Source organism: Fundulus heteroclitus, unplaced genomic scaffold (assembly GCF_011125445.2).
Source record: "Fundulus heteroclitus isolate FHET01 unplaced genomic scaffold, MU-UCD_Fhet_4.1 scaffold_80, whole genome shotgun sequence".
In the NCBI taxonomy this organism is placed as follows: domain Eukaryota; kingdom Metazoa; phylum Chordata; class Actinopteri; order Cyprinodontiformes; family Fundulidae; genus Fundulus; species Fundulus heteroclitus.
This window is the reverse complement of record NW_023397252.1, coordinates 639,158-666,537: the sequence shown is the minus strand read 5'-3', so window position 1 is coordinate 666,537 and position 27,380 is coordinate 639,158. Positions and strand designations below refer to the sequence as shown.

Below are 27,380 nucleotides of genomic sequence, written 5' to 3'. Positions count from 1 at the left end.
ACACACATAAATCTCTCTCTCTTTCTTCCAATATATATATATATATATATATATATATATATATATATATACAGACACCGATCTACAGACAACAGCACTTATCTACATAGGAGCAAAACTATATACAGACAAGTGAAAGCAAAGGTGCTCATAACAGCATTTAAAAATTATATAATACAAACTGCGATCTGGGGGGAAAAAATCAACAAAAAACCTAATAACGCATCTTAGAATCAAATACATTACAAAATCATAGCAAAACCGAAAATACTGTATAATATCCCCCCCCCCCCCCCCCCCCCCGAAATAAATCATGTCTATCCAGTAATTTAGGACCATTTTGTTTGTTTTTCGTGTTCAATGTACTTTTCTCTACTTCCATCCCTGCTACCCATTAGCACATACTGTGTTTAAAAAACTGTAAAACTGTAATTGTAAAGCATGAGGATTATCTATCATAAAATCTTCCTTATGGAAGGTAATTGCCCAGGATCTGGTTCCTAGTGTCCTTTTATTTGCGCACCCATAAGGGGAGTAAAAGTCGGGCTTCCTGGGACGGAGCTCTGGAAGTTTGCTTACTTTCAATACAAAATCGAAATAATTTATTAAGTTAGACAATCATTTCATTCAATCAATTGGTCCCATGTAGCCCCTAAAGGGGTGACGTTTTCAGTCAGTTGATTTATTTGGAAATCGGTTGAGAATTCACCGGATCCAGAGTGTCTGAAAACATAAAGTACATTTTCCTGAATTGACATGTATTCTGTCTGAGCGCAGCTTGGTCTGACCTAAGATGGCCGCTCTGTCGGCACGCCTCTCACCCGACGACGCGGTGTCTACGTATACATGTCTGTGCCTGTCACTACCCGATCCGTACCATCAGCTCATTTGCGCAAGCGCGAACAGAATAACTTCCGGGTCGCCAAAAAATAATGTAATTACGTTACTGAAAATACTTATTTCTATATTTAAATCATGAAATAATGCTAAACTATATCGTAAATAAAATAATGAAGAGTTTTCTGGAAGAAATTGATCCGTTTTACATTCTCTCCGTTATATTGCTTAACGTCGTCATCAGATATGCTCAGAAGTCCGGGAAGATATCATTGTGTAACGTTTATCTGTATTGTCTGAATGGACTCTGTTAGTTTTGTTGCTTGTTCAAACAGGACTGGAAAAAAAATTCATCCTTAATTATACGGTGAATTTCGTTATACAAATTGTTCTAAATATTTATTTTATTAAAAAGTTAAAATTATCGATTGAGATTTTAGCGCCCTCTGGTGTACACATCATAAACTAGAGAAGACCTCGTCATTATAGTAGCTCCGAATAACGAAGCATACAAGAGTTAGGCAGGCTCAGTTACTTACAGGCCGGTACAGTTCTTTTATCCAGGCAAGGAGACAGACACAGAGCTGGGTACTGGCAGACTCGGTAACAGGCAAGCAGGTTCAATCAGGTAGGTTGGAAGTCTCTTACCGATGGGTCGAGACGATCTGGCACTGGTAGTTGATCTGAACGGGGTTTATATGCAGGTGGAAATAGATGAAACCAGTGAAGATTGATTGCAGACAGGGTGGAGCTGAGCAGGTGTGCTGAGTAAGTGGTTAGACCAGCACCGGTGCCAAGATCGTTACATTATCGTGTTCATTTGATGCTCAGTTTTTCTGTTATGAGGACTTTTACTGTGAAGCTCCTGGTGATTTCATCTGTGTAACTGCTAAATTAATATTTACTTCCTTCCTAATTGTCCTGGTTACTCCACAGAGTGGACCAGTTGAACTCAGAGGTTCCCACAGGTCTGTCCGCCCGACAGCATCAAACCCAGCTGGACTCCATATTTACGGTCTGTACATGTACAAAAACAACTTTTCCATTGGTTCTGTTTAGTCGTCTCCAGGCTGGACTTTGTGGACCAGTGGACCGTCATTCTGTCCTTAATGGTTCTGATCTTTGTATCTATGATCTCATTCTGATGTGTCCCTCATATATTATTCTGTTCCAGCTGCTGCAGGACAACATTGTCACATATGTAAAGAACGAGCTGAAGAAGATCCAGAAGGTTCTGAGTCCAGATGACCCAGTTTGCTCAGAGATTCAGAGAAATGATGAGGAGGTGTTAGAAGGTGAGGATAAAGAGCAGAGGAGGAGCAGCAGAGAGGCACTCATGAAGATCACTCTGAACTTCCTGAGGAGGATGAAGCAGGAGGAGCTGGCTGACCGTCTGCAGAGCAGTAAGAGAATTTCTGCAAAAATTCAACCTGATGAATAAATCACACATTTACTGTTGTGTGTAGAGATGTAATCACATTTAATTACATCATCTTCAGAAGATCATTTGGTTTTCTTCCTGACTTCACTTTTTGTGTTAATTTAGAACAACTTGCTGCAGTTTGTCAACATAAAGTTAAATCTGGTCTGAAGGAGAAGTTCCAGTGTATGTTTGAGGGGATCGCTAAAGCAGGAAGTCCAACTCTTCTGAACCAGATCTACACAGAGCTCTACATCACAGAGGTAGGGACTGGAGAGGTCAATGATGAACATGAGGTCAGAAAGATTGAAATAGCATCCAGGAAACCACACAGACCAGAAATAACCATCAGACAAGAAGACATCTTTAAAGTCCCACCTGGAAGAGATCAACCAATCAGAACAGTGATGACAAAGGGAGTGGCTGGCATTGGGAAAACAGTCTTAACCCAGAAGTTCACTTTGGACTGGGCTGAAGGCAAAGCCCATCAGAACATCCAGTTGATATTTCCATTCACCTTCAGAGAGCTGAATGTGCTGAAAGAGAAAAAGTTCAGCTTGGTGGACCTTGTTCATCACTTCTTTACTGAAACCAAAAAAATCAGCAGCTTTGAACACTTCCAGGTTCTGTTCATCTTTGATGGTCTGGATGAGAGTCGACTTCCTCTGGACTTCCAGAACCAGGAGATCCTGACTGATGCTACAGAGTCCACCTCAGTGGATGTTCTGCTGACAAACCTAATCAAGGGGAAACTGCTTCCCTCTGCTCACCTCTGGATAACCACACGACCTGCAGCAGCCAATCAGATCCCTCCCGAGTGTGTTGGCATGGTGACAGAGGTCAGAGGGTTCACTGACTCACAGAAGGAGGAGTACTTCAGGAAGAGATTCAGAGTAAATGAGCATGCCAGGAAGATCATCTCCCACATGAAGACATCAAGAAGCCTCCACATCATGTGCCACATCCCAGTCTTCTGCTGGATAACTGCTACGGTTCTGGAGGACGTGTTGGAGACCAGAGAGGGCAGAAAGCTGCCCAGCACCCTGACTGAGATGTACATCCACTTCCTGGTGGTTCAGACTAAGGTAATGAAGGTCAAGTATGATGGAGGAGCTGGAACAGGTCCACATTGGAGTCCAGAGAGCAGGAAGATGATTGAGTCTCTGGGAAAACTGGCTTTCGATCAGCTGCAGAAAGGAAACCTGATCTTCTATGAATCAGACCTGACAGAGTGTGGCATCGATATCAGAGCAGCCTCAGTGTACTCAGGAGTGTTCACACAGATCTTTAAAGAGGAGAGAGGGCTGTACCAGGACAAGGTGTTCTGCTTCATCCATCTGAGTGTTCAGGAGTTTCTGGCTGCTCTTCATGTTCATCGGACCTTCATCACCTCTGGTGTCAACCTGATGGAAGAAACACAAACATCTAAATTGTCTTTATTTTCTAAGAAACCTAAACTAAAGTGTCTTCACCAGAGAGCTGTTGATCAGGCCTTACAGAGTCCAAATGGACACCTAGACTTGTTCCTTCGGTTCCTCCTGGGACTTTCACTGCAAACCAATAAGAGATTCCTACAAGATCTGCTGACACAGACAGGAAGTAGCTCACAAACCAATCAGGAAACAGTTCAGTACATCAAACAGAAGATCAATAAGAATTTGTCTGTAGAGAAAAGCATCAATCTATTCCACTGTCTGAATGAACTGAATGATCGTTCTCTAGTGAGGAAGATCCAACAGTCTCTGAGTTCCAGACGTCTCTCCACCGATAAACTGTCTCCAGCTCAGTGGTCAGCTCTGATCTTCATCTTAGTGTCATCATCAGAAGATCTGGATGTGTTTGACCTAAAGAAATACTCTGCTTCAGAGGAGGTTCTCCAGAGGCTGCTACCAGTGGTAAAAGGCTCCAACAAAGCTCTGTAAGGAAACAGATTGTTGCTGCTTTTATTTCTGATAATGAGAAAACTGCTAGAGAGGTAAAAATTGATTCATGTGGCTTCAGTTTATTTATAATGAAGCAATTCACCATGAAAGGCAACATAAAGACATGTAAAACCAGATAGATCCATCAATCTTTCCAATGAGAACATTGGTGACTGTAAAGGAATAAACAATATTTCTGATGTGTTTAATAGCAGATTTTTCTCCCTGTCTCCTCAGACTGAATGGCTGTAACCTCTCAGAGAGAAGCTGTGAAGCTTTGTTCTCAGTTCTCAGCTCCCAGTCCTCCAGTCTCAAAGAACTGGACCTGAGTAACAACAACCTGCAGGATTCAGGAGTGAAGCTTCTCTCTGCTGGACTGGAGAGTCCAAACTGCAAACTGGAAACTCTCAGGTACAAAGTTCTCCATCCTGTTGAAACCAGATTTCTGTCTATTACCTGATAAACATGTGATGAACATATTATTTCAATTATAGATTTGTCAACTTTTCTTGTCTGACCTTTATTCCCTATGAATAGAAACCAAGTGCAGACTCACCAAAGATGAGGGGCTCTCAAATGTTTTCTTCCCTTCGAAGAATGAAACACTATCAGGATCCCAATTGCAAACAAATAGGTCAGAATTGTAACTTTTATAGAATCCATTAAAATGTTTAAATAAATTATATAAAAATGGATTCTAAAAGCTATAATTATTCAACATTGCCAAACTTTTTAACTATATAATATTAACAATATTAGAAAAAAATATTCATGCCAAAATTCTGCATGAATGCATTAAGCTGAATGAGCAGAGTAGCAGAAGATAGCTGAAAGAATGCAATACAAAAATCATGAGATAAAGGGGAAAATTTGAGGAAAAGCAAAAATTGCCAAAACTTGATTTCAAACAACTTGCTCTAACTCAAAAAGTATAATAGATAGCTTCTTTCACTGTGAGCATCAGCATTTTCTAAATCCAGACAAAAATACCTACTTTTATGGTTTTTAAGTGTTTGGCCCACATGCAGAACACAGTCGTGAAACAATAAGCAGTTAAGATGTTTATTAGGCAATATGCACGAATATTTGCTCACAGAGTGAGCCGCAGACAAGGATCGGATTGTCAGGATCGGAGGCACTGCAAGAGGAAAAGGGGGACAGATTAACGAGAGCTGGTGCGGGAATCTACGCCGTTTTGAAGCTCTGCTTACCGCCAGATATGGAGAACCTATCCGGGGAAGGTGAGTGGAAGAACGGGCTCTGCAGTTCTCTACTCTTGGTGGAACGAGGTGACTGAGCGACAGGAGAGCTGGCAGGTGGAACAAAGGCAGGGAGTCCAAGCAGCACCACTGCAGAGAGCAGGCACGGAGAGCAGCTGCAGGATCCAGGGTGTATCCGGGGAAGGGAACTCTTGTCCGGCTTGGTAACACCAAGAGGGCTCGAGGGGAATGCCAGAGCAGGATCTGAGCAGCGGGGTTTCAGGAACCAGTTTTCAGCGCACAGAGACACGATGGGTGAGTAATCCAAAGCAAAAACAAACTACGAGAAACAGGAGACAAAAGTTAGAACTAGAATCTGGAATATCAGAGTCACAGGAACGAGGAACTGTCGATAGGACAGTGGCCACTAAGCATACCACAACCGTAGTCAGCTATAGGACTCCGGCGTCCTATAGCTGACTACAACCTCCTTTTAAGCTCCAGCCGGAGCTGCCGAGACGAGCTGCAGGTGTGGGCCACGCCCACCTGTCAACTACAGTCACCTGTGGAGAAATAGGAGCGGAGACAGCATGGCCAGCAGAATCCTGACACCTACGGTTTGATGTATAATTTATGATGCATAATTTATGGCAGACATCTGGTGGCCGGGTTTTATCATGGGAAGACGAAACATGGGTCCCCCTTCCAATTGGGCTCACCACCTGTCGGAGGGGCCAAAGGTGTCAGGTGCATTGTTTAATGGGTGGCAGTCGAGGGCGGGGACCTTGGGGTTCTTATGAAGAAGCTGGCTCTTGGGACGTGGAATGTCACCTCTCTGGTGGGGAAGGAGCCTGAGCTAGTGTGCGAGGTTCTGGCTAAAGGTAGTTGGACTTATCTCGACGCATGGCTATGGCTTTGGAACCAGTCTCCTTGAGAGGGGCTGGACATTCTTCCATTCTGGAGTCGGCCCTGGTGAGAGGCACCGAGCAGGAGTGGGTATGTTTGTTGCCCCTCATCTTGGTGCCTGTACACTGGAATTTACCCTGTTGAACAAGAGGGTTGCCTCCCCCCACACGTATGCGGAGGGAGGTCACCCGGGTTCTGACTGTTGATTGTGCTTGTGCACTAAACAGCAGTTCGGATTACCCACCCTTTTTGGAGTTCTTGGAGGGGGTACTGGAGATTGCCCCTTCCTGGGGACTCCCTTGTTCTTCTGGGGGACTTTAACGCTCACGTGGGCATTGACAGTGAGACCAGGAGAGGTGTGGTTGGGAGGAATGGCCCACCTCATCTGAACCTGAGCGGTGTTCTGTTGTATGACGTCTGTGCTTATCAATGTTTGTCCATAACAAACACCATTTTCAAGCATAAGGGTGTCCACATGTGCTCTAGGCACCAGGACACTCTAGCCCCTTTGCAGGGGCCAGATAATCAGAATGGGCTAATTATCAGTTACTGCTCATCATTTATTCAACCAGCAAGACACTAAGTTAAGGTTTCCTCTTATAAGCATCACCACTATGAGGGACACAAAGCAGAGGGACTTTCACAAGAGTTACAGGTAATCCTAAAAGCTCCGGCTAGGATGGGGAACAGCAGGAACACTATCAGGGAGATTCTTGCTGGATTTGTATCATGGTGTGAAAAATATCTGTTTGCTGGTTCAGTGAAAAACAGAACATTTATTCATAAAGCAAATAAACACAATAAAAGCTCCTTCAGATCACTAGCTTGCTTCTCATTCTTGCAGCCGATTCAGTTCTACATGTAGACAGAAAATATAACATCTGCTGGAGCCATAGGAGTCAGTGAGAGTTAAAGTTAGCCTCCCTCTTCTCTGCCATATTTTCTGTGCTGGTTAATCATTAATCTACCATTAATTAGTTAATTGTTATGTTATTTAATATATTATAAGCTAAGGACCGGGCTTAGAATATTAGCTAAAATTACTGTATTGACGTTGTATCATTTTATCAGATTTACCAAGTTGTTGGGTTGCTTTAACCTGCTCATTACACAGCCTTGTGTTCTGAAAGCAGCCCAGCTTACCGCAGGTTCTACTACATGTTGCTGCCACTGAGAGACCTGATGTCGCCGCCACCGCCATCATATGCTCTTGCTACAAACATTTCTTTTAGTTTTTCACAGTTGGCAGCAAGTGCTTGAAAAGCAAGTTGTTGTTTTTATTCACAGTCTCTCTGATTCTCCTCTCTTTTTCTTTGTCTCAGCATCCTAAATTGAACGTAAAGGTAGTTTATTTATAATGAACTAGTTCACAATAAAAGGCAAACTAAAGACGTGTACAATGAGACAGATCCATCAATCTTTCCAAGGAGAACATTGGTGACTGTAAAGAAATAAACAATATTTCTGATAATGGATGGATGGATGGATGTTTAATAGCAGATTTTTCTCCCTGTCTCCTCAGACTGAGTGGCTGTAACCTTTCAGAGAGAAGCTGTGAAGCTCTGTCCTCAGTTCTCAGCTCCCAGTCCTCCAGTCTCAGAGAACTGGACCTGAGTAACAACAACCTGCAGGATTCAGGAGTGAAGCTTCTCTCTGTTGGACTTGAGAGTCCAAACTGCAAACTTGAAACTCTCAGGTACAAAGTTCTCCATCCTGTTGAAACCAGATTTATGTCCATTACTTGATAAAAACATGATGGAAATGTTAGTTCAATGATAGATTTGTCAACTTTTATTGTCTGACCTTAATTCCCTATGAATTCAAACCAAGGAGAATCTCACCATAAAAGAGTGGTTCTCCAATGTTTTCTTTTGTGTCCACTTTTGAAGAATAAAACATTTTCAGGACCCTCAACCCAAAAAATGGGTCAGAATTGTGGCTTTTATAGAATCCATTTAAAATTGTTAACACATTATATAAAAATGTTTTCTAATTGCTGGAATTCTTCAACATTGCCACACTTTTTAAGTATATAATATTAACTACATAATAAAAGGTTTTACGCCCGACTCGTATCTGTAGTCAAACAGGAAATGTCCACTGCCTGCAGACACACCTTCTTCTCTCTCTGGAAAGACGGCACATGTTCATTTTAACATTGCATGAACCTCATTATTAATAAAATTCAGAGACCCCAAATTGACGAGCTGAGAATAAGGCAAAAATAATATCAAGCAATTGATATTAAATACACACTTAAGTTACATTAAGTTTTATATTTTTTAGGAGTTTATTAACATTATTCATCTACAACAACCATGTTACCGCAATGCAGAGAAGCTGTTGCTCTGAGGATCAGAGATAATCCCTTCCTAGTCATTCTACTGACCACAGGTACAGACCAACAGCAGGCGGCTCTCTTGTCACATTTAGAAAGATTTATAAGGCCTGTATTTTCTAAGCCTGAATGCTGACTCAGAATGGGCTAATTGTCAGCTACAGCTACTCACGAAGTGAAGGTTTCCTCTAAAAAGCATCAACACTATGAGAACACAAAACAGAGGGACTTTGACCAGAGCTACAGGTAAACCTAAAAGCTCTGGCTAGGATGAAAAACAGCAGGAACCCTCTCTGACAGCTTCTAGCTGGATTTGCAAGTGTGAAATGATATCGCTCCTATTTCAGTTAAAACTGAATGTTTAATTATAAAGTAGCTAAACACAATACAAGCTCTTTTACATCACTAGATTGCTTCTCATTCCTGCAGCCAGTCCAATTCTACATGTAGACAGAAAATATAACATCAGCTGGAGCCAGTAGGACTCAGTAAGTGTAAAAGTTAGCCTCCCTCTTCTCTGCCATATTTTCTGTGCTGATTCTAAACATTCATCTCTGGGTTGTTAAAAGGTGCACGATCAAAAACAAATTAATCAAAGCTAATGTTCCATTAATTATTTGATTGTTATTTTTCTGAGTGATATGTATATTATTTGATATTTTATAAGCTAAGGTAATTAAACAAGGATACACCGTTAGTGACAGTAAAACATAGATAATTTTTTTATCCTTGACATCAACTATTTTACAATAATTTTACTTGTTTTTAATCTTTTTTAAACTTTCTGTGTTTGACTGACAATAACTGACAGCAAAGTATATATGGCTAAGACAAATTGTAGTATGATGAATATTTTTCTTGTATCAAAATTTTAAAGTTATAGTTCATGTCTTTCTTCAATGGTGGTAGATGGAGGGATAGTTTAACCACTTTTTGCTCCCTTCCTTGAAGCAGCAGAAAGCCACTCCTATCAGAACAGCAGCATTTCTGACTGAGGAGCATCACCCATTTAGTATTGAGCTCAATGGAGCACATGGTTGTTGATTGGCAGCTCCCTCCAGACCAGGATGCTAATCTGTTATTCAGCGCTGTAAGCTCACGTCTCTGATTCTGTAACTGTAGAGGCCAGGGGAAGGACTACAGGAAGATGTTTCTCTACTGTCTAGTTCTCAGTATTGAAGAATGAAACTTGGAGCAGCCCTACAGAACCTTTAACACTCAGGGCAGACCTGGAGGAGGGCCCCTTCACTGAACTCTCACTGGGGCCCCAAAACAGCAAAGTCACCCACTGATACAAACCCCTGCTTTATTCTTTATCTCAGCTTCTATTCTTTACTCTATTAATGAGATTAAAGCTATCTAATCACCAGAACTAGAGTTCTTCCGGGACCACCTGTTCATCTTTGATATTTTAGATCCAGTTTGAAGAAAGCTTAAAGCCAGAACCTTTGACAGAGTTTGTGTAAATTTGCTGAATTTTTGTGGGAGTTGAAGTACTTCCAAAAAGTGTCATTTATTGATTTAAAAAAAATTAGACCCCACCACTCCATAACAGTAATTAATCTACAAGCAGCATTCTTCCTATTGTTTCCCCACTCAGTCAGAAAGAATAGAGCTGAACTCCTGAATGAACATTGAACTCAAAGAGAAAGGATTCTAGTGAAGTTTTGCCCTAAAGAACTTCTGCAGACAAGTGAAGGAATGCCTGTTGACTATTTCCACATCCAGTCAGTGTAAATAACGTCTTAGAAATAGCAGCTGGTGGTAAGGCCCATAGATATAGACTCTGTACCTCTGTTTCTATCTATGTTAAGGACATTAGCTAAATTCATCTGCATTTACAATGCAGACTAACTTGGCCTTAGAACATTAGCTAAGATTACTGTACAGTACATTGTTTCATTTTATCAGATTTACCAAGTTGTTGGGTTGCTTTAACCTGCTCATTACATAGCCTCGCTCCAGAGCAGGCTTATTTCATGTAAACAAGATTAGATCACGACTGTATGCGCGGAGGAGATAGGGAAGTCTGTCGTATCCATGTCCATTTTTACGACAGCAACCTGTTGCGGAAGGTGCAAGAATAATTTGCAGAGTTTTTCGATTTAATCGCGTATTGCGCAATAGACAGGATCCTTTAGCGCAGCGCGACAGTGTAATTGTAGAGAGATTTTTCTTGGTGGCTGTTATAAACAGACAAACACATCATTTAACTGTGGCTTTTAAAGAAGAAAAAGTGGTGTTGGAGCCATAAATCTAAAATATTTAAGTTATTTGTATGATAGTTTGCTTTTTATTTTTATCATATTCAGTAAGAAGATTTGTTCGGGCCATTTTATTGTGAAGTTTAGTTTACTTTGAAAGGCTTGCTTCCTGTCGAGCCGTATGTTGTATTAGAAAAAACTATGGATGGATTATCTAGACACGGAGCAATACAGTTTTACCGTGTAAACTGTGGATGACTTGGAAAAGGAAGGTTTTAATTTTTTATGGATAAAGATTTTTTTTTGTTAAAATTCCCAGTTTGCACGTGTCCTTTACTTCCAGTGTCTAAGGAATTACACTGAAATTTGGATCTCTTGACATAACAAGTGCTTTTTTAAAATACAGTATAATAATTAAAGGCTACCATTTTGTAGAATATTCTTGTATTTCACTTTTACTTGTTCCCATGTTCTAGTGGGTCCCATGGAGGCTCTGATATAAAAGAACAAAGTAAATATGAGATTATTAAAATGCAAAAATTCATACTGTAGAAAGTGATAGAAACATCTACCATGGACAGTATTTACACATTAATTTGTCTGCTGCTTTTTGCCAGTCCTCTCTCCTGGCTTAAGCAGACTTTGGGGTGTTCCCTGTCATTTTAATTAATGACTCAAATTCTGCATAACCTTCCAGAAAAACTGTGGGCGTTCTTTGGCCATGCTGAACAGCCAATAGCAGTGCTGCTGATCATTGTTTCTACTATCGATACATTTCCCCTTTTAAACAAACGCATGAACGCGCAGTTGTCTCAGATAACTTAATCCAGCCATACTAATCGTAAACAACAGGTGTGTTGGAAGAACCCAATTAGCCGGATCAGGATTAGCCGGATGAAATCATCTTGGATGTGTCATTTGATCTCGGATGTTTTAAGCAACGTACGAAGAACGGACACCTGATGTCACCGCCACCGTCATCATCAGCCATGGCAGCTGTTGACGGCCCTGCCACAAACATTTCTGTTATTTTTACACGTTTGGCAGCAAGTGCTTGAAAAGCAAGTTGTGGTTTTTATTTACAAAGTTACTCTGAGCCTCCTTGTTTTTTCTCCATCTCAGCATCCTAAATTGTGTGTGAAGGTAATTTATTTATAACAAACCAGTTCACAATAAAAGGCAACATAAAGATGTGTAAAATCAGACAGATCCATCAATCTTTCCAAGGAGAACAATGATGACTAAAGAAACAATATTTCTGATGAATTGTTTAATAGCAGATTTTTCTCCCTGTCTCCTCAGACTGAATGGCTGTAACCTTTCAGAGAGAAGCTGTGAAGCTCTGTCCTCAGTTCTCAGCTCCCAGTCCTCCAGTCTAAGAGAACTGGACCTGAGTAACAACAACCTGCAGGATTCAGGAGTGAAGCTTCTCTCTGCTGGACTTGAGAGTCCAAACTGCAAACTGGAAACTCTCAGGTACAAAGTTATCCATCCTGTTGTAACCATCCGCTTCTCTGTCTCAGAAGATAGGAGAAGATAGTCTCCCCCTATCTTCTGCTCTCTGTGTCAGATGTTTAGTTATTCCTCTGCCTCCTTTAGTGATAAATGTAGTCTTTTTGTAGATTTGGAGGCAAAGGTGTTTTGTATGTCCACGAAGGCTGTCCAGCAGGCAAGTGTCCTTGATACATTGGAAAGTTTTTATCACTCGCGCCACACCTCATTGTATCTACAGATACCCGCGGGAGAGGAGGGAGTGGGGGGAGTAGTCCTGGGCCATCTCACCATAACATCCAGGGGAGTTTTAGATGATGGGAAAGCCTAATTAAAATACACAATTTGTTATGAGAACAAGCTGTACCAACTTTTTCGTCAGCTTTAAGAGTCTTTTCATTGTTGGCTCCACAGTTCCAATATTCCAAATTTGCTGGGCTTTTTCGTGTTTCACGTCCAGAGTTTATCCCATCTCACCTTTGAGTTCAACCACCGTAGCCTGCCTGCTTTCAAGCACATCCAGCTTATGGGTCTGCTCATTCAACTTACTGTTCTGCTCATTCACTGCCTTAATGATCGCGTTGTAAGCTGAAGGCAGCTTGATCATGGCCATATTTGCCACCAACAGCCTCTGAAGTTGTTGATACATCAGAAATCCTCCAAAGCCAAAAAGAAGAAATCCAAGTATCATGAATCCAAACATGTATACGTCTTTCTCGACTGACAAAATCGAAAGACACACCGTAGACCACTTCCCCCATGGGTCCAAGGTTTATCCCGTGAAATGAGTCCCATCGGGACATGCAGGATCCCCCTTTCTGTGCCTTCCAGTTGCAAGAATTTTATCAATAGCATTGAGAGACCAGCTGACGAGATCCTGAGCTTCGGTTGCTATGAAGAGAGAGCACAAAAGACAAAACCAAGAAGAAGCAGGAGAGGAGGAGGTGGGGAGCAAGGAGCAAGAAGCTGGAGAGAAGGAAAAACAACGTCAAAGTATCCGAAGAGAGAAAGAACAGAAGCCAGAAGCTGTTGCTCTGAGGATCAGAGATAATCCCTTCCTAGATATTCTACTGACCACAGGTACAGACTAACAGCAGGCGGCACTGTTGTCACATTTAAAAAGATTTATAAGGCCTGTATTTTCTAAGCCTGAATGCCGACTCAGAATGGGCTAATTCTGGGCTAATAATTTATTCAACCAGCAAGACCAGAGGTGAAGGTTTCCTTAAAAAAGCATCACCACCACGAGAACAGAGAGCAGAGGGACTTTCACCAGAGCTACAGGTAAACCTAAAAGCTCTGGCTAGGATGGAGAACAGCAGGAACACTCTCTGGGAGCTTCTAGCTGGATTTGCATCATGGTTTGAAAAATATATGTCTCCTATTTCAGTTAAACAGCACATTTAATCATAAAGCAGCTAAACACAATAAAATGGGAGCTCTGACTAGCAGACGTGAGAAGCACGAGGCAGGACAAGGTTTGGATGAAGAATGATGACAATCCGGCAGGGGAGAGCAGACTGAAGGGAGCTTAAGTAGTGCTGGCCTAGTGGTTAGAGCAGTGTGCTTGCACTCAGAGAAGGATGCAAGTACCTGGTTTGATCCCCACTGCCTGCACTCTGGGTCCCTGAGCAAGACCCTTAACCCCAGAATGCTTCCTTGGTGCCGCACAGTGGCAGCCCACTGCTCCCCTAGGGGATGGGTTAAAAGCAGAGACACCGCATTTCGTGGTTGTACTTGTGACAGTGCAATGACAATAAAATTTAATTCTAATCTAGGATGGCAGGTGAACTGAGTTTGGGATAATTAGGAACGGCAGGTGGAACTAACGAGGAGGTGGAGTGAGAGCTGGGCTGCATGAGAGGTGGAAAGTGCTGACAAGTTCATGGGGAGACAGGCAGGCCAACACTATACCATGACATTAAAATATAAAAATTCTAGTTCATGTCTTTCTTCAACTAGGGGAGATACTTAATCCACTTTTTGCTCCCCTCTTTGAAGAAGCAGAAAGCCATGCCTCCTATCAGAGCAGCAGCATTTCTGACTGAGGAGCATCACCCATTTAGTATTGAGCTCAATGGAGCACATGGTCGTTGATTGGCAGCTCCCTCCAGACCAGGATGCTAATCTGTTATTCAGCGCTGTAAGCTCACGTCTCTGATTCTGTAACTGTAGAGGCCAGGGGAAGGACTACAGGAAGATGTTTCTCTACTGTATGGTTCTCAGTATTGCAGAATGAATTAGAGACATTAACTAAATTCATCTGCATTTACAATGTTTCTTTGAGCCTCCTCGCTTTTTCTTCTTCGCAGCATCCTAAATTGAACGTAAATGTAGTTTATTTATAATGAACCAGTTCACAACAAAAGGCAACAACAAGATATGTAAAATCAGACGGATCCATCAATCTTTCCAAGATGAATATTGGTGACTGTAAAGAAAGAAACAATATTTCTGATGAATTGTTTAATAGCACATTTTTCTCCCTGTCTCCTCAGACTGAATGGCTGTAACCTTTCAGAGAGAAGCTGTGAAGCTCTGTCCTCAGTTCTCAGCTCCCAGTCCTCCAGTCTCAGAGAACTGGACCTGAGTAACAACAACCTGCAGGATTCAGGAGTGAAGCTTCTCTCTGCTGGACTGGAGAGTCCACACTGCAAACTGGAAACTCTCAGGTAACAAGTTCTCCATCCTGTTGAAACCAGATTACCAGATGTCCGTTACCTGCTAAAAAGTTGATGGAAATATAAGTTTATTGACATTATTCATAAATTTTGACACTGTACAGTATTAAAAGTCGAACACGTTTAAATATTTACACACATATTTACCAATTTATACAGTAACAATCTATTCATATATTTCACTATCTATACAATTTATAACTTCTCCCTTTCCATTTACTAAAACGGACTATTCTGTCTCAGCACATAAATGATCCCTGAAATGCAGTGTGCTGTTTGAGCGAGCAGCAGAGAGATGAGAACAGAGAAAGATGAAGCAGAGCTATCAAAGCAGAGATGGAAGCTGAAAAAGTGTGAAAAAGAAAAATGTTATTCTACCAAAATAGTCTGAAGCCCTGGGTGTTTTTAAACAGCCCTGGATCTCATGAAAAAAAAAATACATTTAGATTTTTTTTAAAACGATGCATTAAGCCCCAAAATGACATTTAAATTTAGTATTTAATTTAAAAACAATCAGATTAGTTTTTACTGTATTACATATAGTTACATGTTCCACCATAACCTGTCAAAAGAAGACAGAAAAGATTATTCGTGCACAGGCAACAGTTTCAACAGTTTTCCATCCTGTTGAAACCACATTTCTGTCCATGCCTGTTAAAAACGTTAGTTCACTGATAGATTTGTCAACATCCCAAAGATGGGTCAGAATTGTAACTTTTATATACATTTAAATATACATTTTTTATACATTATATGAAAATGGTTTCTAATAGCTGGAATTTTTCAACATTGACACATTTTTTCACTATATAATATTAACAATATAAAGGTTTTTAGCCCAACTTGTACCTGCAGTCAAAACAAATGATGGAACTAAAACCTTCACTGCCTGCAGACACAGCTCCTCTCACTGGAAAGATGACACGTGTTAATTTTAACTATGAACCTCAAATTCAGAAACCCGAAAAATTATGGAAATGTAAGTTTGACATTATTCATCTTTCAAAAATAGAAATGCCTTTCTACTGTGCAGTTGTGACACTGTACAACATTTACAGTTTCCATCCTAAAATTTGAAATATTTACACAAATATATTTAACAATCCATACAGTAATACATTATGTATTACTTAATAATATAAAATTGCTTGAAAAAGTAGCTAATAATATACATTTGTGTGCCATTAAATGTGACAAAATAATAAAAAGATTTCTTTAACAATTTATCAATTATTCTTAAAAGAAATTTCTAAATGAAAACGATTAAAAAAAATACCATCAGAACCAGCGGTATTTCACACATGACCAGGCCGATAGAAGGGGTACTACAGACCGTCTTAACATTAGGCCAGGCTGTGGTTATTTATCCTCAGAGGTCTGTGGGTCACTGGTCTGCTCAACGTTGGTATTTTTTTAAATTACACACCAACTCTGTAAATGGACCATATAGGGAAGCTTAAAAGTATGATGTTCTCACTTCAAATGATCTGAAAATTAGGCCAAAATTTATGTCAGTTTGCACAGTTTCCATCCCATTGAAGCTCTAGTCAGGATTCATCTGTTTAAATGTGTCAGATATTACTTTTCAATTCAATTTTATTTATATATCGCCAATTCATAAAACATGTTATCTCAAGGCAATATACAAATTAAATCAGATTTTCATTATTCACAGAAGAAAATACTGTTTAATTTATATTTTATGTTTACTAAACCCCGCTGAGCAGCAGTTCTTGAACACTACTTTCTCATGGTAACATCATGTGTTGGATTGTGTGTCTGCAGCTTGTCAGGCTGTCTGATCTCAGAGGAAGGCTGTGCTTCTCTGGTCTCAGCTGTGAGCTACAACCCCTCCCATCTGAAAGAGTTGGACCTGATCTATAATCATCCAGGAGACTCAGGAATAAAGCTGCTGTCAGCTGGACTGAAGGAGCCACACTGGAGACTTGAAGCTCTGAGGTATGGAAGAAGCAGTTCATGTGTTATTTCTTGACAGTGTTCATCCTTAAGCCTCTCCCTTTTGAACAGATAGTTCAGTCTGCTCATGAAATATGTAATCTCAAGGCACTTTACAAAGTCAAATTGAAAAATTCCTATATAAGGGAACCAGTTGATTGCATCAAAGTCTGGACAAGCATTCACTCCTCCTGAAGAACCGTAGAGCCACAGGGAGAGTCATCTACATTGTCCATGGCTTTGCAGCAATCCCTCATACTGAGCAAGCATGAAGCGACAGTGGAAAGGAAAACTCCCCATTAACGGGATAGAAAAACCTCCAGCAGAACCAGGCTCAGTATGAACGGTCATCTGCCTCGACCGACCCCCCACTGTAATAACCTTGTCAGTGTTTAGCACCCCCTAATTAATAAATCAGACTAAAAGATGGTTGTTGGGAATGTGGAAATTTAAATAATTGGAGGGAGTTGACTCATTTATACTAATGTAGTCCTCTGGTAGCCAGGTTTCTGTGAGACAAAATAAATCAATCTGATTATCAGAAATCAATTCATTAACTAACAAAGTCTTTGGTGGGAGAGACCTTATATTTATTAGACCACATTTAATTGTTTTATTTTTTGGTTTTAAGGTGAGCTGTATTGATTTTTATTAGATTTTTATGATTTGTTCCTTTTTAGATCAGTTTGTGATCTATTCAGTTTTGGCCGTGGGAAAGACACCGTCTCAATAAGATAATAGGTGGGTAACAGTGCAGAAGCTGCTGAGAGGTGTATTAAACTATGGCTCTGCTTCCTGGTCTGGACCCTGGGTTGTCAGCATTTAGGAGAACTAATAAATCTGGCCAGATTCCTACAAAGTAGAGCTGCACCATCCAAAGTGGGATGGATGCCGTCTCTCTGGATCAGACCAGGTTTTCCCCAGAAAGTTCTCCAGTTATTAATGTAGCCCACGTCGTTTTCAGGACACCACCTAGACAACCAGCGGTTGAATAATGGCATGCGGCTAAACATGTTGTCACTGGTCAGATCAGGTAGGGGACCGACATTGTTTTAGCAAAGTTACACACCGAAGCAACACCAACTTTAGTGACCTGCGATTGGCATAACCTGGTGTCATTACCGCCAGCGTGAATAACAACCTTATTGTATTTGCGCTTATCCTTAGCCAGCAGTTTCAGGTAGGATTTGATTTTGCTTGTTCTCGTCCCTGCCAGGCATTTGACTATGGTCCCAGGTGTCTCTGGGACCATAAGGAATGGGGAAAATTTGTTATTCACGTGTGGTACAGAGTCCATTTGTGGCTTCAGCAGTTCAACAGTCTGAAGCATATGTGCAAATGTGTAAACGTGCAGTTATGCGAGTGTGGTAAATTAGGTTAATTAATTATAGTTAATTATTATAATCCTTTGAAAATCTTAGATCTGAATCAGTTAATGCAGATTAAAGGTGGAAATAATCAGTAATATGTGGTGACTTTAGTGCACATGGAATATTATGGGGAGGAAACAGAACAGGTGAAAATTGAAAAATGGTAGAACATTTAGAGGGTAATAATTTATTCTGTTGAATGATGGAAGATGGAGCAAAACAGATGTTCATCCAGGAAATCGATCAGTCCTTGATTTAACACTAGTGTCCAGGAATATTTCAGCTGGTTGTAAAATAGGATTTATTAGACTCGTCTGCAGGCAGAGATCATTACCCAGTTTATGTAATATTCTCCTCACTAAGAACGGCTCACAAGGAAAATTAAAGGGCTGTTTTATGTTCCTACGTACACATTATTTTAATTTTACATTAGACTAGGTTAGCTAAACCTGTTCAGTAACCAAGGTCGGATCCGTCTACTCTAACCCCACCCCGAAAACCTCCTACTTGGTCCTCCACTCTCCATTTCATGGACAATCATCCATCACTTCCATACCTTAAAAACCCAGGAGTACCAGTAGGAGGCATCACAGGGCAGGCAGGGCCTATCCAATGAGAAAAATCCATCCCCTCTAAGAAAATGGTAAAAACTGATGACACCCTCAGGTGAAATCTCACTCTCGGCCAATCTGAGCTTGGAGAACCTGTATTGAAACTAGGAGTTACCATCACCAGCTAATATTAAAGGATCTTTAGAGCCAGTCCGATCCTGGTTCTTCCTATATCAAATCAAAAGATTGCATAAACCGTAGGTCTTAATGTGTGTCTGAAGCAGTTCCCATTCTTTACCATAAAACCATATTAGTCAACATATTGCAACATTACAGTGTAGATGTCAAAACACAGAAAATCAAACATTTAAGTCAGTTGAACAGAGCAGTTAAACAAACAGTAACAAAACATGAGAAGAGTCTGAATGTCAAGAACGCAAAGTTAAGAAAGCCTTCAGGCCATTCAGTGCATAAGGCAGAAATTAATCTAATCACGCTTAGGGTTCTCAGGCAACTCCTCCCGTTGAGGAATAAGAAATCAGAATTCTCTAGCTTCTTCATCCTCAGTCCTCTTCTTGGTTTCCACTTGCAGGCTGGACTACTGAGCTGGATGGTAATGAATGTTCAGTTCTGGCTTAAGCAATGAGCATAAAATACTTTATGAAGATGGTTGACAGACACAAGTCTTTGTCTTCTTTCCAGGAACAGAAACAAGGTGTAATTAGTGTTCCTGTCAAAGTCGCACTTTCACTTTCAAGATATTCCTGTGCACAAGTATTTAGCTCCCAGAATTCTGCAATTTAATTATTAATTAAAGGAGTAATATTAAGTTCAAATGTATTTGCAGTAGTTTTCCAGTAATTCTTAACAGAATGCATCCAATATATGTCTTAACTTTTAATGTCTGACAGTGGAAAGTTCTCTGCATCAACATATTTGTTTCAGGTCATTTTCCGTCTTATTTTGAAAACCCGGCTGAGAAGAAGGAAACCTCTGCATGTGGTTGATATTCAGAAGTAGGCGTAGGAGACAGGAAGCAGTTCTGTGGAACAACTTCAGCTTGACTTGCATCAAACATTTCTCTCTCTCTCTCTCTCTCTCTCTTAAGGGAAGTGCTGTTGCCTCAAGAAATGATGTGCAAATCTGCACAGAGAAGACAAAATATTTATACTATGCTGGTATCTGTTTAGGAATGCCAAGGTTCTTCACAACAAGGCAGCGAGCAGGAGAGGTAGAGAACAGGAGCTCTTTTGAAAACATTGAAGCGTTGTTGAACAAACAAAGCTACTTAAACAAAACAGAATTAGTTCCATATTTTAATCCTAATTAAAAGCAAACCTTACATGTGATTATTTGTGTTTTTTTCCTCGGCCTCGGTTATTGGTTTTATGTGTTTTGAGCGCCGACCTGGTCAGGACAGAGCAGGTTTTCTCTGATGCTTTGTCTTTTTGGCAACCCTAAAAAACCAAAACCCTATACAGTCAGTGTTAGGTGTCAGGTAACCTGTGACAAGTTTACAACAGTTTAAAAGCAGTAGAGCCTTCTGAGCTATCTAAAATTTTAGCTTCATCTAAACCTTCTACCTGTATGTTAGACCCAATCCCAACCAAGTTGTTTAAGGAGGTATTCCCTCTGATCAGTGGTCCTATTTTAGACATGATTAATCTATCCTTGGTAAATGGATATGTACCACAGGCTTTTAAAGTAGCTGTTATTAAACCTTTACTTAAGAAACCATCTCTTGATCAAGATGAGTTAGTAAATTACAGACCTATATCTAATCTTCTTTTCTTATCTAAAATTCTTGAGAAAGTAGTTGCTAATCAACTATGTGAACATTTACAAAGTAATGACCTACTTGAGGAGTTTCAGTCAGGCTTTAGAGCTCATCATAGCACTGAAACAGCTCTGATGAAGGTCACCAATAATATTCTCATGGCCTCAGATAATGGACTTGTGTCTATACTTGTCCTGTTAGATCTCAGTGCTGCATTTGATACAGTTGATCACAATATTCTCCTACAAAGACTAATGTAGGGATTAAGGGAAAAGCATTAGGCTGGTTTAAATCTTATCTGTCGGACAGATTCCAGTTTGTCCATGTTAATAATAAATCCTCCTCAAACTCTAGGGTCACTTGCGGAGTACCACAGGGTTCAGTCCTTGGACCAATTCTATTTACTATATATATGCTTCCGATTGGCAAAATTATCAGACAGCATGGGATTAATTTCCACTGTTATGCTGATGACACTCAGCTATATGTATCCATAAATCCTGATGAATCCAATCAGTTACTTCGACTGCAGTCATGTCTTGATGACATCAAAAGCTGGATGACTTTAAATTTCCTGCATTTAAATTCTGACAAGACAGAAGTTGTGATCTTTGGGCCAGAGTCTTCAAAAAATAAAGTTCTTAATCAATCACTTAATCTGGATGGCATTAACTTTGCTTCTGGTAATAAAGTTAAAAATCTTGGTGTTGTTTTCGACCAAGACATGTCATTTAAATCCCATATTAAACAGGTTTCCAGAGTTTCCTTTTTTCACCTCCGGAATATCGCCAAAATTAGAAACATTCTGTCCAGGGGTGATGCTGAAAAACTAGTCCATGCATTTGTTACTTCAAGGCTGGACTATTGTAATTCTTTACTATCAGGAAGTCCACAAAATGCAGTTCGAAGTCTTCAGCTGATCCAAAATGCTGCGGCAAGAGTTCTGATGAAAATCAACAAGAGGGATCATATTTCTCCAATTTTAGCTTCCCTTCATTGGCTTCCTGTTAAATCAAGAATAGAATTTAAAATTCTCCTTCTAACGTATAAAGCCCTTAATAATCAAGCTCCATCATATATCAGAGCTCTGATTACCCCGTATGTTCCTAACAGAGCACTTCGCTCTCAGACTGCAGGTCTGCTGGTGGTTCCTAGAGTCTCTAAAAGTAGAATGGGAGGCAGATCCTTTAGCTATCAGGCTCCTCTCCTGTGGAACCAACTCCCAGTTTTGGTCCGTGAGGCAGACACCCTATCTATTTTTTAAGACTAATCTTAAAACTTTCCTTTTTGACAAAGCTTATAGTTAGAGTGGCTCATGTTACCCTGAGCTATCTCTATAGTTGTGCTGTGATAGGCCTAGGCTGCTGGAGGACATCAGGGTCTAATTTTCTCACTCTACTGACTCTACCGTTCTTCAGTCTACTGTTCTCCAGTTTTGCATTGTATTACATTGAAATGACTGTCGTCATTTCAGCTTTTAACTTTTTGCTCTCTCTCTTTTTCTTCATAGTAGGTACACCTGGTCTGGCGTTCTGTTAACTGTGACATCATCCAGAGAAGACGGCTCACCCGCTACTACCATCTAATGTAGAACAGATTACTAGATCAATGTGTGCTTCTGTGCTTTTTTGTCTCTCTTGTTGTGTCTCTGCTCTGTCTTCTGTAACCCCAGTCGGTCGAGGCAGATGGCCGTTCATACTGAGCCCGGTTCTGCCGGAGGTTTTCCTTCCCGTTAATGGGGAGTTTTTCTTCCCACTGTCGCTTCATGCTTGCTCAGTATGAGGCATTGCAGCAAAGCCATGTACAATGCAGACAACTCTCCCTGTGGCTCTACGGTTCCCCAGGAGTGAATGCTGCTTGTCGGGACTTTGATGCAATCAACTGGTTTCCTTATATAGGACATTTTTGACCAATCTGTATAATCTGACCCAATCTGTATAATATGATTGAACTTGATTTTGTAAAGTGCCTTGCGATGACATGTTTCATGATTTGGCGCTATATAAATAAAATTGAATTGAAAATTGAATTGAAAACCACAGCAGCTTGTCCTGGGTGTCTCCACACCCCCCTGTGTGTGAAATGTCTCTCATTGTAAGCCAAGGATATCACCTTATGTCCCATCCAAGATGTTGCACAACAAGAGTTCCAATGTTAGTTGCCATTGCAGCTTGATGTTACTCAGAGTAAACCTTCATTCACTGATATCACCTTCAAGCTGTTATCCTTTTATTATTACAGGCCCTCTGCAATCCCGACCAGATCCAAAATATCCCCATCATTTAATCTAATTACATTAATCTTATTTCTTTTCTGTATGTAAGAGGATAACTATTAAATTATCCTGATCTAAAAGCTCTCTAGGTTAATAGTTAGCTAAACTCAGTTTTGTGTTTTTCCCCTCAGGATGTTGTCATGATTTGGGTTTGGTTATGTTTTTTGTTTATTTGATCAATTACTTCACTCTCCTGCCTTAAGTTCAGTTTCTATTTTAGGTTCTGTCTTAGTGTTTGATTTTGTTTTAGGTTATAAGTTTATCCGGCCTGCTCAGACTATTTCTGTCACCAGTCTAAGTTCAGTTCACCTGCCAGCAGGGGTGGACTGGGACAAAAAATCGGCCCTGGCATTTTGGATTAGACTGGCCCACCACATTGTCATGGTTCCTAAACAGGCGCGCTTGGCCTCCCCTGGGATTGGGCAATCCCATTCCCATTGCGCTGGCTTCCATTCTATGAATGCATCCTCCTGTCTCTAGATCATAAATTCAATTGTTTAAACAGTTATGAGCTGATTTTCCACAATTTAATATATGTGGATTACGAATTGTGTTTTGGTCATCAAACTGTGTGCAGGTAACATGTTTTTGTGCTGCTGCGCGAACATAAAAGGCAAAGAGCTGATTGTAGGTGAGGCCGGCAGTTCCTTGGCCTCTAGGCAGGGGGCGCTCAAGGAGCACCGCTCCTGATCCAAAACTGTAGAGTGACAGCAAGTTATGGATGTATTATTAGCGAGTTTTGCTAAACAAGTAAAGCACTTAAAAAGACTCAAAATGTACAGCTGGAACCGGACTGATCAGGGAAGGCTTTCCTCCCTGGCAGTGATCTCCATTGAGACTGAGAGACTTTTAAAACTGAAGAAGATAAAGAGAACTTTTACTGGAAAATGAAGATATTTTTGTGCAGAAAGAGCTGCGCATGGACTTAATTTATAAGTAGAGGTAAGACAGCGATAATTATTCATGTTTTGTTTCTGTAATGAAATGTGCTTAATGTGGGTTATAGTTTTAGAATGTGTTACAAATGCAGAAATCCATCATAACTTAAACTGTTACAGTCAAATGACAAATAATTTATTTTTATTTTTTCATCAAATCAATATTTGTCCATGTCTCTTGGTGAATTAATTTGGCTCAATCAGTCGCCTTCAGCACTTTGCAATGAGTCTATTCTGTAGAGTGTATATATTAGTAAATCTGACTGATGACATCAGTGCCTCACCAGCTATGAACTCTACCGCACGTACGTCACTGACTACAACCACCACCACCATATTTTACATCAGACACCGGAGCAGATGATGGGCCTGCTGTTGGGAACATGTCAGTCAGTTTGACACATTTCGCAGCGTCCGTTTAAAGAACTTGTTTATTTTTTTCGCGCAGTTTCTCTGCGCCTCCCTTGCGTTTCTTATGCATTACTACTGTGAACACCGCTGCACAAAGTTCCACATGGAGCGTGAAGGTGTTTTTCTACTTTATGATTGGCCTAGCCCTTTAGACTGTCAGGGATGATAACCAATGGGCTGCAGTAGCCTGTGGTAAGGGCCGGATGATCGGAACAGACTCTTGCGCTGCTGATTTTATTTTTCTTCATGCATTATGCAAATATAATGAGGCCGATATATAAAATAATAATAATAATAATAATAATAATAATAATAATAATACATATTATTATTATACATGTCGGGTCTGCCGGCCCAAACAGCATGTCGGCCCACCGGGAAAATGCCCGGTACGCCCGATTACCAGTCCATGCCTGCCTGCCAGCATTCTTTTGTCTTCCTGTCACTCCCCTTCACCAGTCACCATCCAATCGGCATCAGTTTACTCCCAAGCACTGCCCTGTTCCCGATTAGCTCCACCCATGTCAGTAATTAGTTTCACTCCATTCACCTGATCACTCCCTTACTTATACCTGCCTCTGCCCCTGCAATCTGCCACATCATTGTTTGTTTTTTCTGTGCCCAGTTGGTGAGTCAAGTTCAGCTTTCAATGCTTTCTGTTTGCCTGTTCTTCTGACCATGTTTGCCTCTGGATATTTGAGTTAGCCTGTCCCCTGTTTTTGCGTATAGTTTTGTCTGTGACTGCCTTTTTTGTTATTTTTGGTTATTGGATGCAGTCTTCCCATTTTTGTCTTGATCCCCGTTTTGGCTTTTGCATTTTGTTAATAAATTTTCTTTAACCTAACCTCTGCTTGTCTGGTTGAATACTGGGTCCCCCTGTCTCTGGTTCATGACAAACATCTGGTTAAAAAAAAAAGAGTTATTTGTGTCCGTGTTGAGAGATATTAAATCTTCATAAATATTGTAGGTAAACTGTTGTACACTGGTGCTTTAATCACCAATTTACCTATGTTAGTTAGTAGGAGTCATTATGCTAATTTTGCAGTCTTATCCATTATTTTTAAGATGCTCATTAAATGCGGTGTTCGCATTTTCCTTTGCATGAGCTGGTAGTTTAAAGGTTCAGGTTACTCTGCTAATATAATGAAATGTAATTAATTAATTTATTCAATGTAACTGTTGATATGATGCCCACTTAATTTATTAGGTTGCAAATTTATTTTGGTGCAAAATAATTTTCTTAACGGTCTTCCCTATTTTGTCATGCATGATGCGTTTACAAAGCTTGTTAAATCTTAAAGTTGCTTCTTAAAAGTTTTTTACCCTTACATAATCATCAATGTATTTCGTAATGTGCATTTTATGTTTTGAGTACAAGAAAATCTGAAGTGAAATGCAGGAAGTTGTGCCAAAACTAATCTTTGAGATCACAAGTCCGTTGTTTTTGCCCCCTCGCCAGTTGTCCTTTCATGGCCCCAAGCCTGAATTTCAATCAATTGAACACCGTCCCTACAGTGAGAGCACTCATCCACGAAGCCCAGCCTTCATCTCTGAAAGTAGAAACGGACTCCGCCAGCATTTTTTCCAAAGAAAGCTCCTTAGGTTGAAAATAAATTACGGTAAAGCAGTCACAAACTTTTTAACCACAGTGTTACCTCTAAAATGACAAACATAAAAGAAATAAAAGAAAAAGAAAACTAAAAGAAATAATAATGAAATTTAAAAAAGAAAAGAAAAAAAACATTTTTTTCCTCTGCCAAAATCAAAACTCAAAACAGTCTCCACCTTCCTTTGATCATTTCCACCTGTCACTTGTAATTGGCACTCTGCTCTGTTCACCTCCTTAAAGTAACCCTCCATCATCCTGCTAGAATCTGCTAGATCATTAACGAGCCTTAGGTGAGTTTTGTCCAGTGTTCTCTTTTGATTGACCTGTTGATATTACCCGATTGCCTCCGGATTCTGTTGACATGATCATCGGAGGCCAGGTGTCTGTCTGCTTTCAGCTCTTCTGTCTTTCTCTGGATTTTTACAACATTGTTGGATGTGTTCAAATATTAGAAATTTTTTCTCAGTGTAGGACAATGTGTGTCTGACAGACATGTAATGTCCATGTTTGCTGCTGAAAGAGACTGACGGTCTGCCCCCCCTCCTTCTTTCAGGGTGGAGCCTACTGGAGTCCAATATTTGACACAGGGTCCATGGAAGTGTAAGTATAGTTTTTATTTGACTCATGACAACAAAGCAGCTCACATGCAACTAACTTCAATCCATCCCATCACTCATTCAGGAGTCAAAAATGATCAATAACTGCAGCTGGATTGTCTTTGTTCTCTCCATCAGATTCCTGCCAACTCACAATCGACACAAATACAGTGAACAGAAACCTCAAACTGTCTGAAGACAACAGGAAGGTGACATATGTGGAGGAACTTCAGTCATATCCTGATCATCCAGACAGATTTGATCATCCTCAGCTGCTGTGTAGAACTGGTCTGACTGGTCGCTGTTACTGGGAGGTCAAGTGGAGAGGAGGAGTTGATATATCAGTGAGTTACAGAAAAATCAGGAGGAAAGGAGACAGTAGAAACTGTTGGTTTGGACTGAATGATCAGTCCTGGAGGCTGAGATGCTCTGATCATCATGGTTACTCTGTCTGGCACAATAACAGACAAACCTCCATCCCCTCTTCCTCCATCTCTAACAGAGCGGCAGTGTATGTGGACTGTCCTGCTGGTATTCTGTCCTTCTACAGAGTCTCCTCTGACTCACTGATCCACCTCCACACCTTCAACACCACATTCACTGAACCTCTGCATCCTGGGATTGGGTTTTTGTGGCTCAGTTCTGGTTCCTCAGTTTGTTTGTGCTAAGTTGAGTCTAAAGAGTCTCCTCCTGACAGAGAAAGCCTCTTCCTTTTGAACAGATAGTTCAGTCTGTCTCTTTCACTCAGAAACGCGTTTTCAGATTCATGGATTCATTTCAATTTTATTTATATACAATTGGGGGAGTGGTGGCCTAGTGGTTAGAGCAGTGCGCTTGCGCTCTGAGAAGGATGCAAGTACCTGGTTAAATCCCCACAGCCTGCACTCTGGGTCCCTGAG

At 40.6% G+C, this 27,380-nt stretch overlaps 1 protein-coding gene across 1 annotated transcript in view; it reads left to right on the top strand.

The window, feature by feature from the left end:
• LOC118562052 (NACHT, LRR and PYD domains-containing protein 12-like) overlaps positions 1-27,149 on the top strand; it is a 31,441-nt gene extending 4,292 nt beyond the window's left edge. Inside the window, exons 2-10 of the mRNA XM_036134344.1 lie at positions 1,774-1,852; positions 2,012-2,240; positions 2,384-4,175; positions 7,807-7,980; positions 12,129-12,302; positions 14,816-14,989; positions 16,784-16,957; positions 26,439-26,485; positions 26,620-27,149. Coding sequence (XP_035990237.1) covers positions 1,774-1,852; positions 2,012-2,240; positions 2,384-4,175; positions 7,807-7,980; positions 12,129-12,302; positions 14,816-14,989; positions 16,784-16,957; positions 26,439-26,485; positions 26,620-27,149 — 3,373 coding nt within the window. The remainder of the gene's footprint in view (positions 1-1,773; positions 1,853-2,011; positions 2,241-2,383; positions 4,176-7,806; positions 7,981-12,128; positions 12,303-14,815; positions 14,990-16,783; positions 16,958-26,438; positions 26,486-26,619) is intronic.
• Positions 27,150-27,380: the final 231 nt, after the last annotated feature.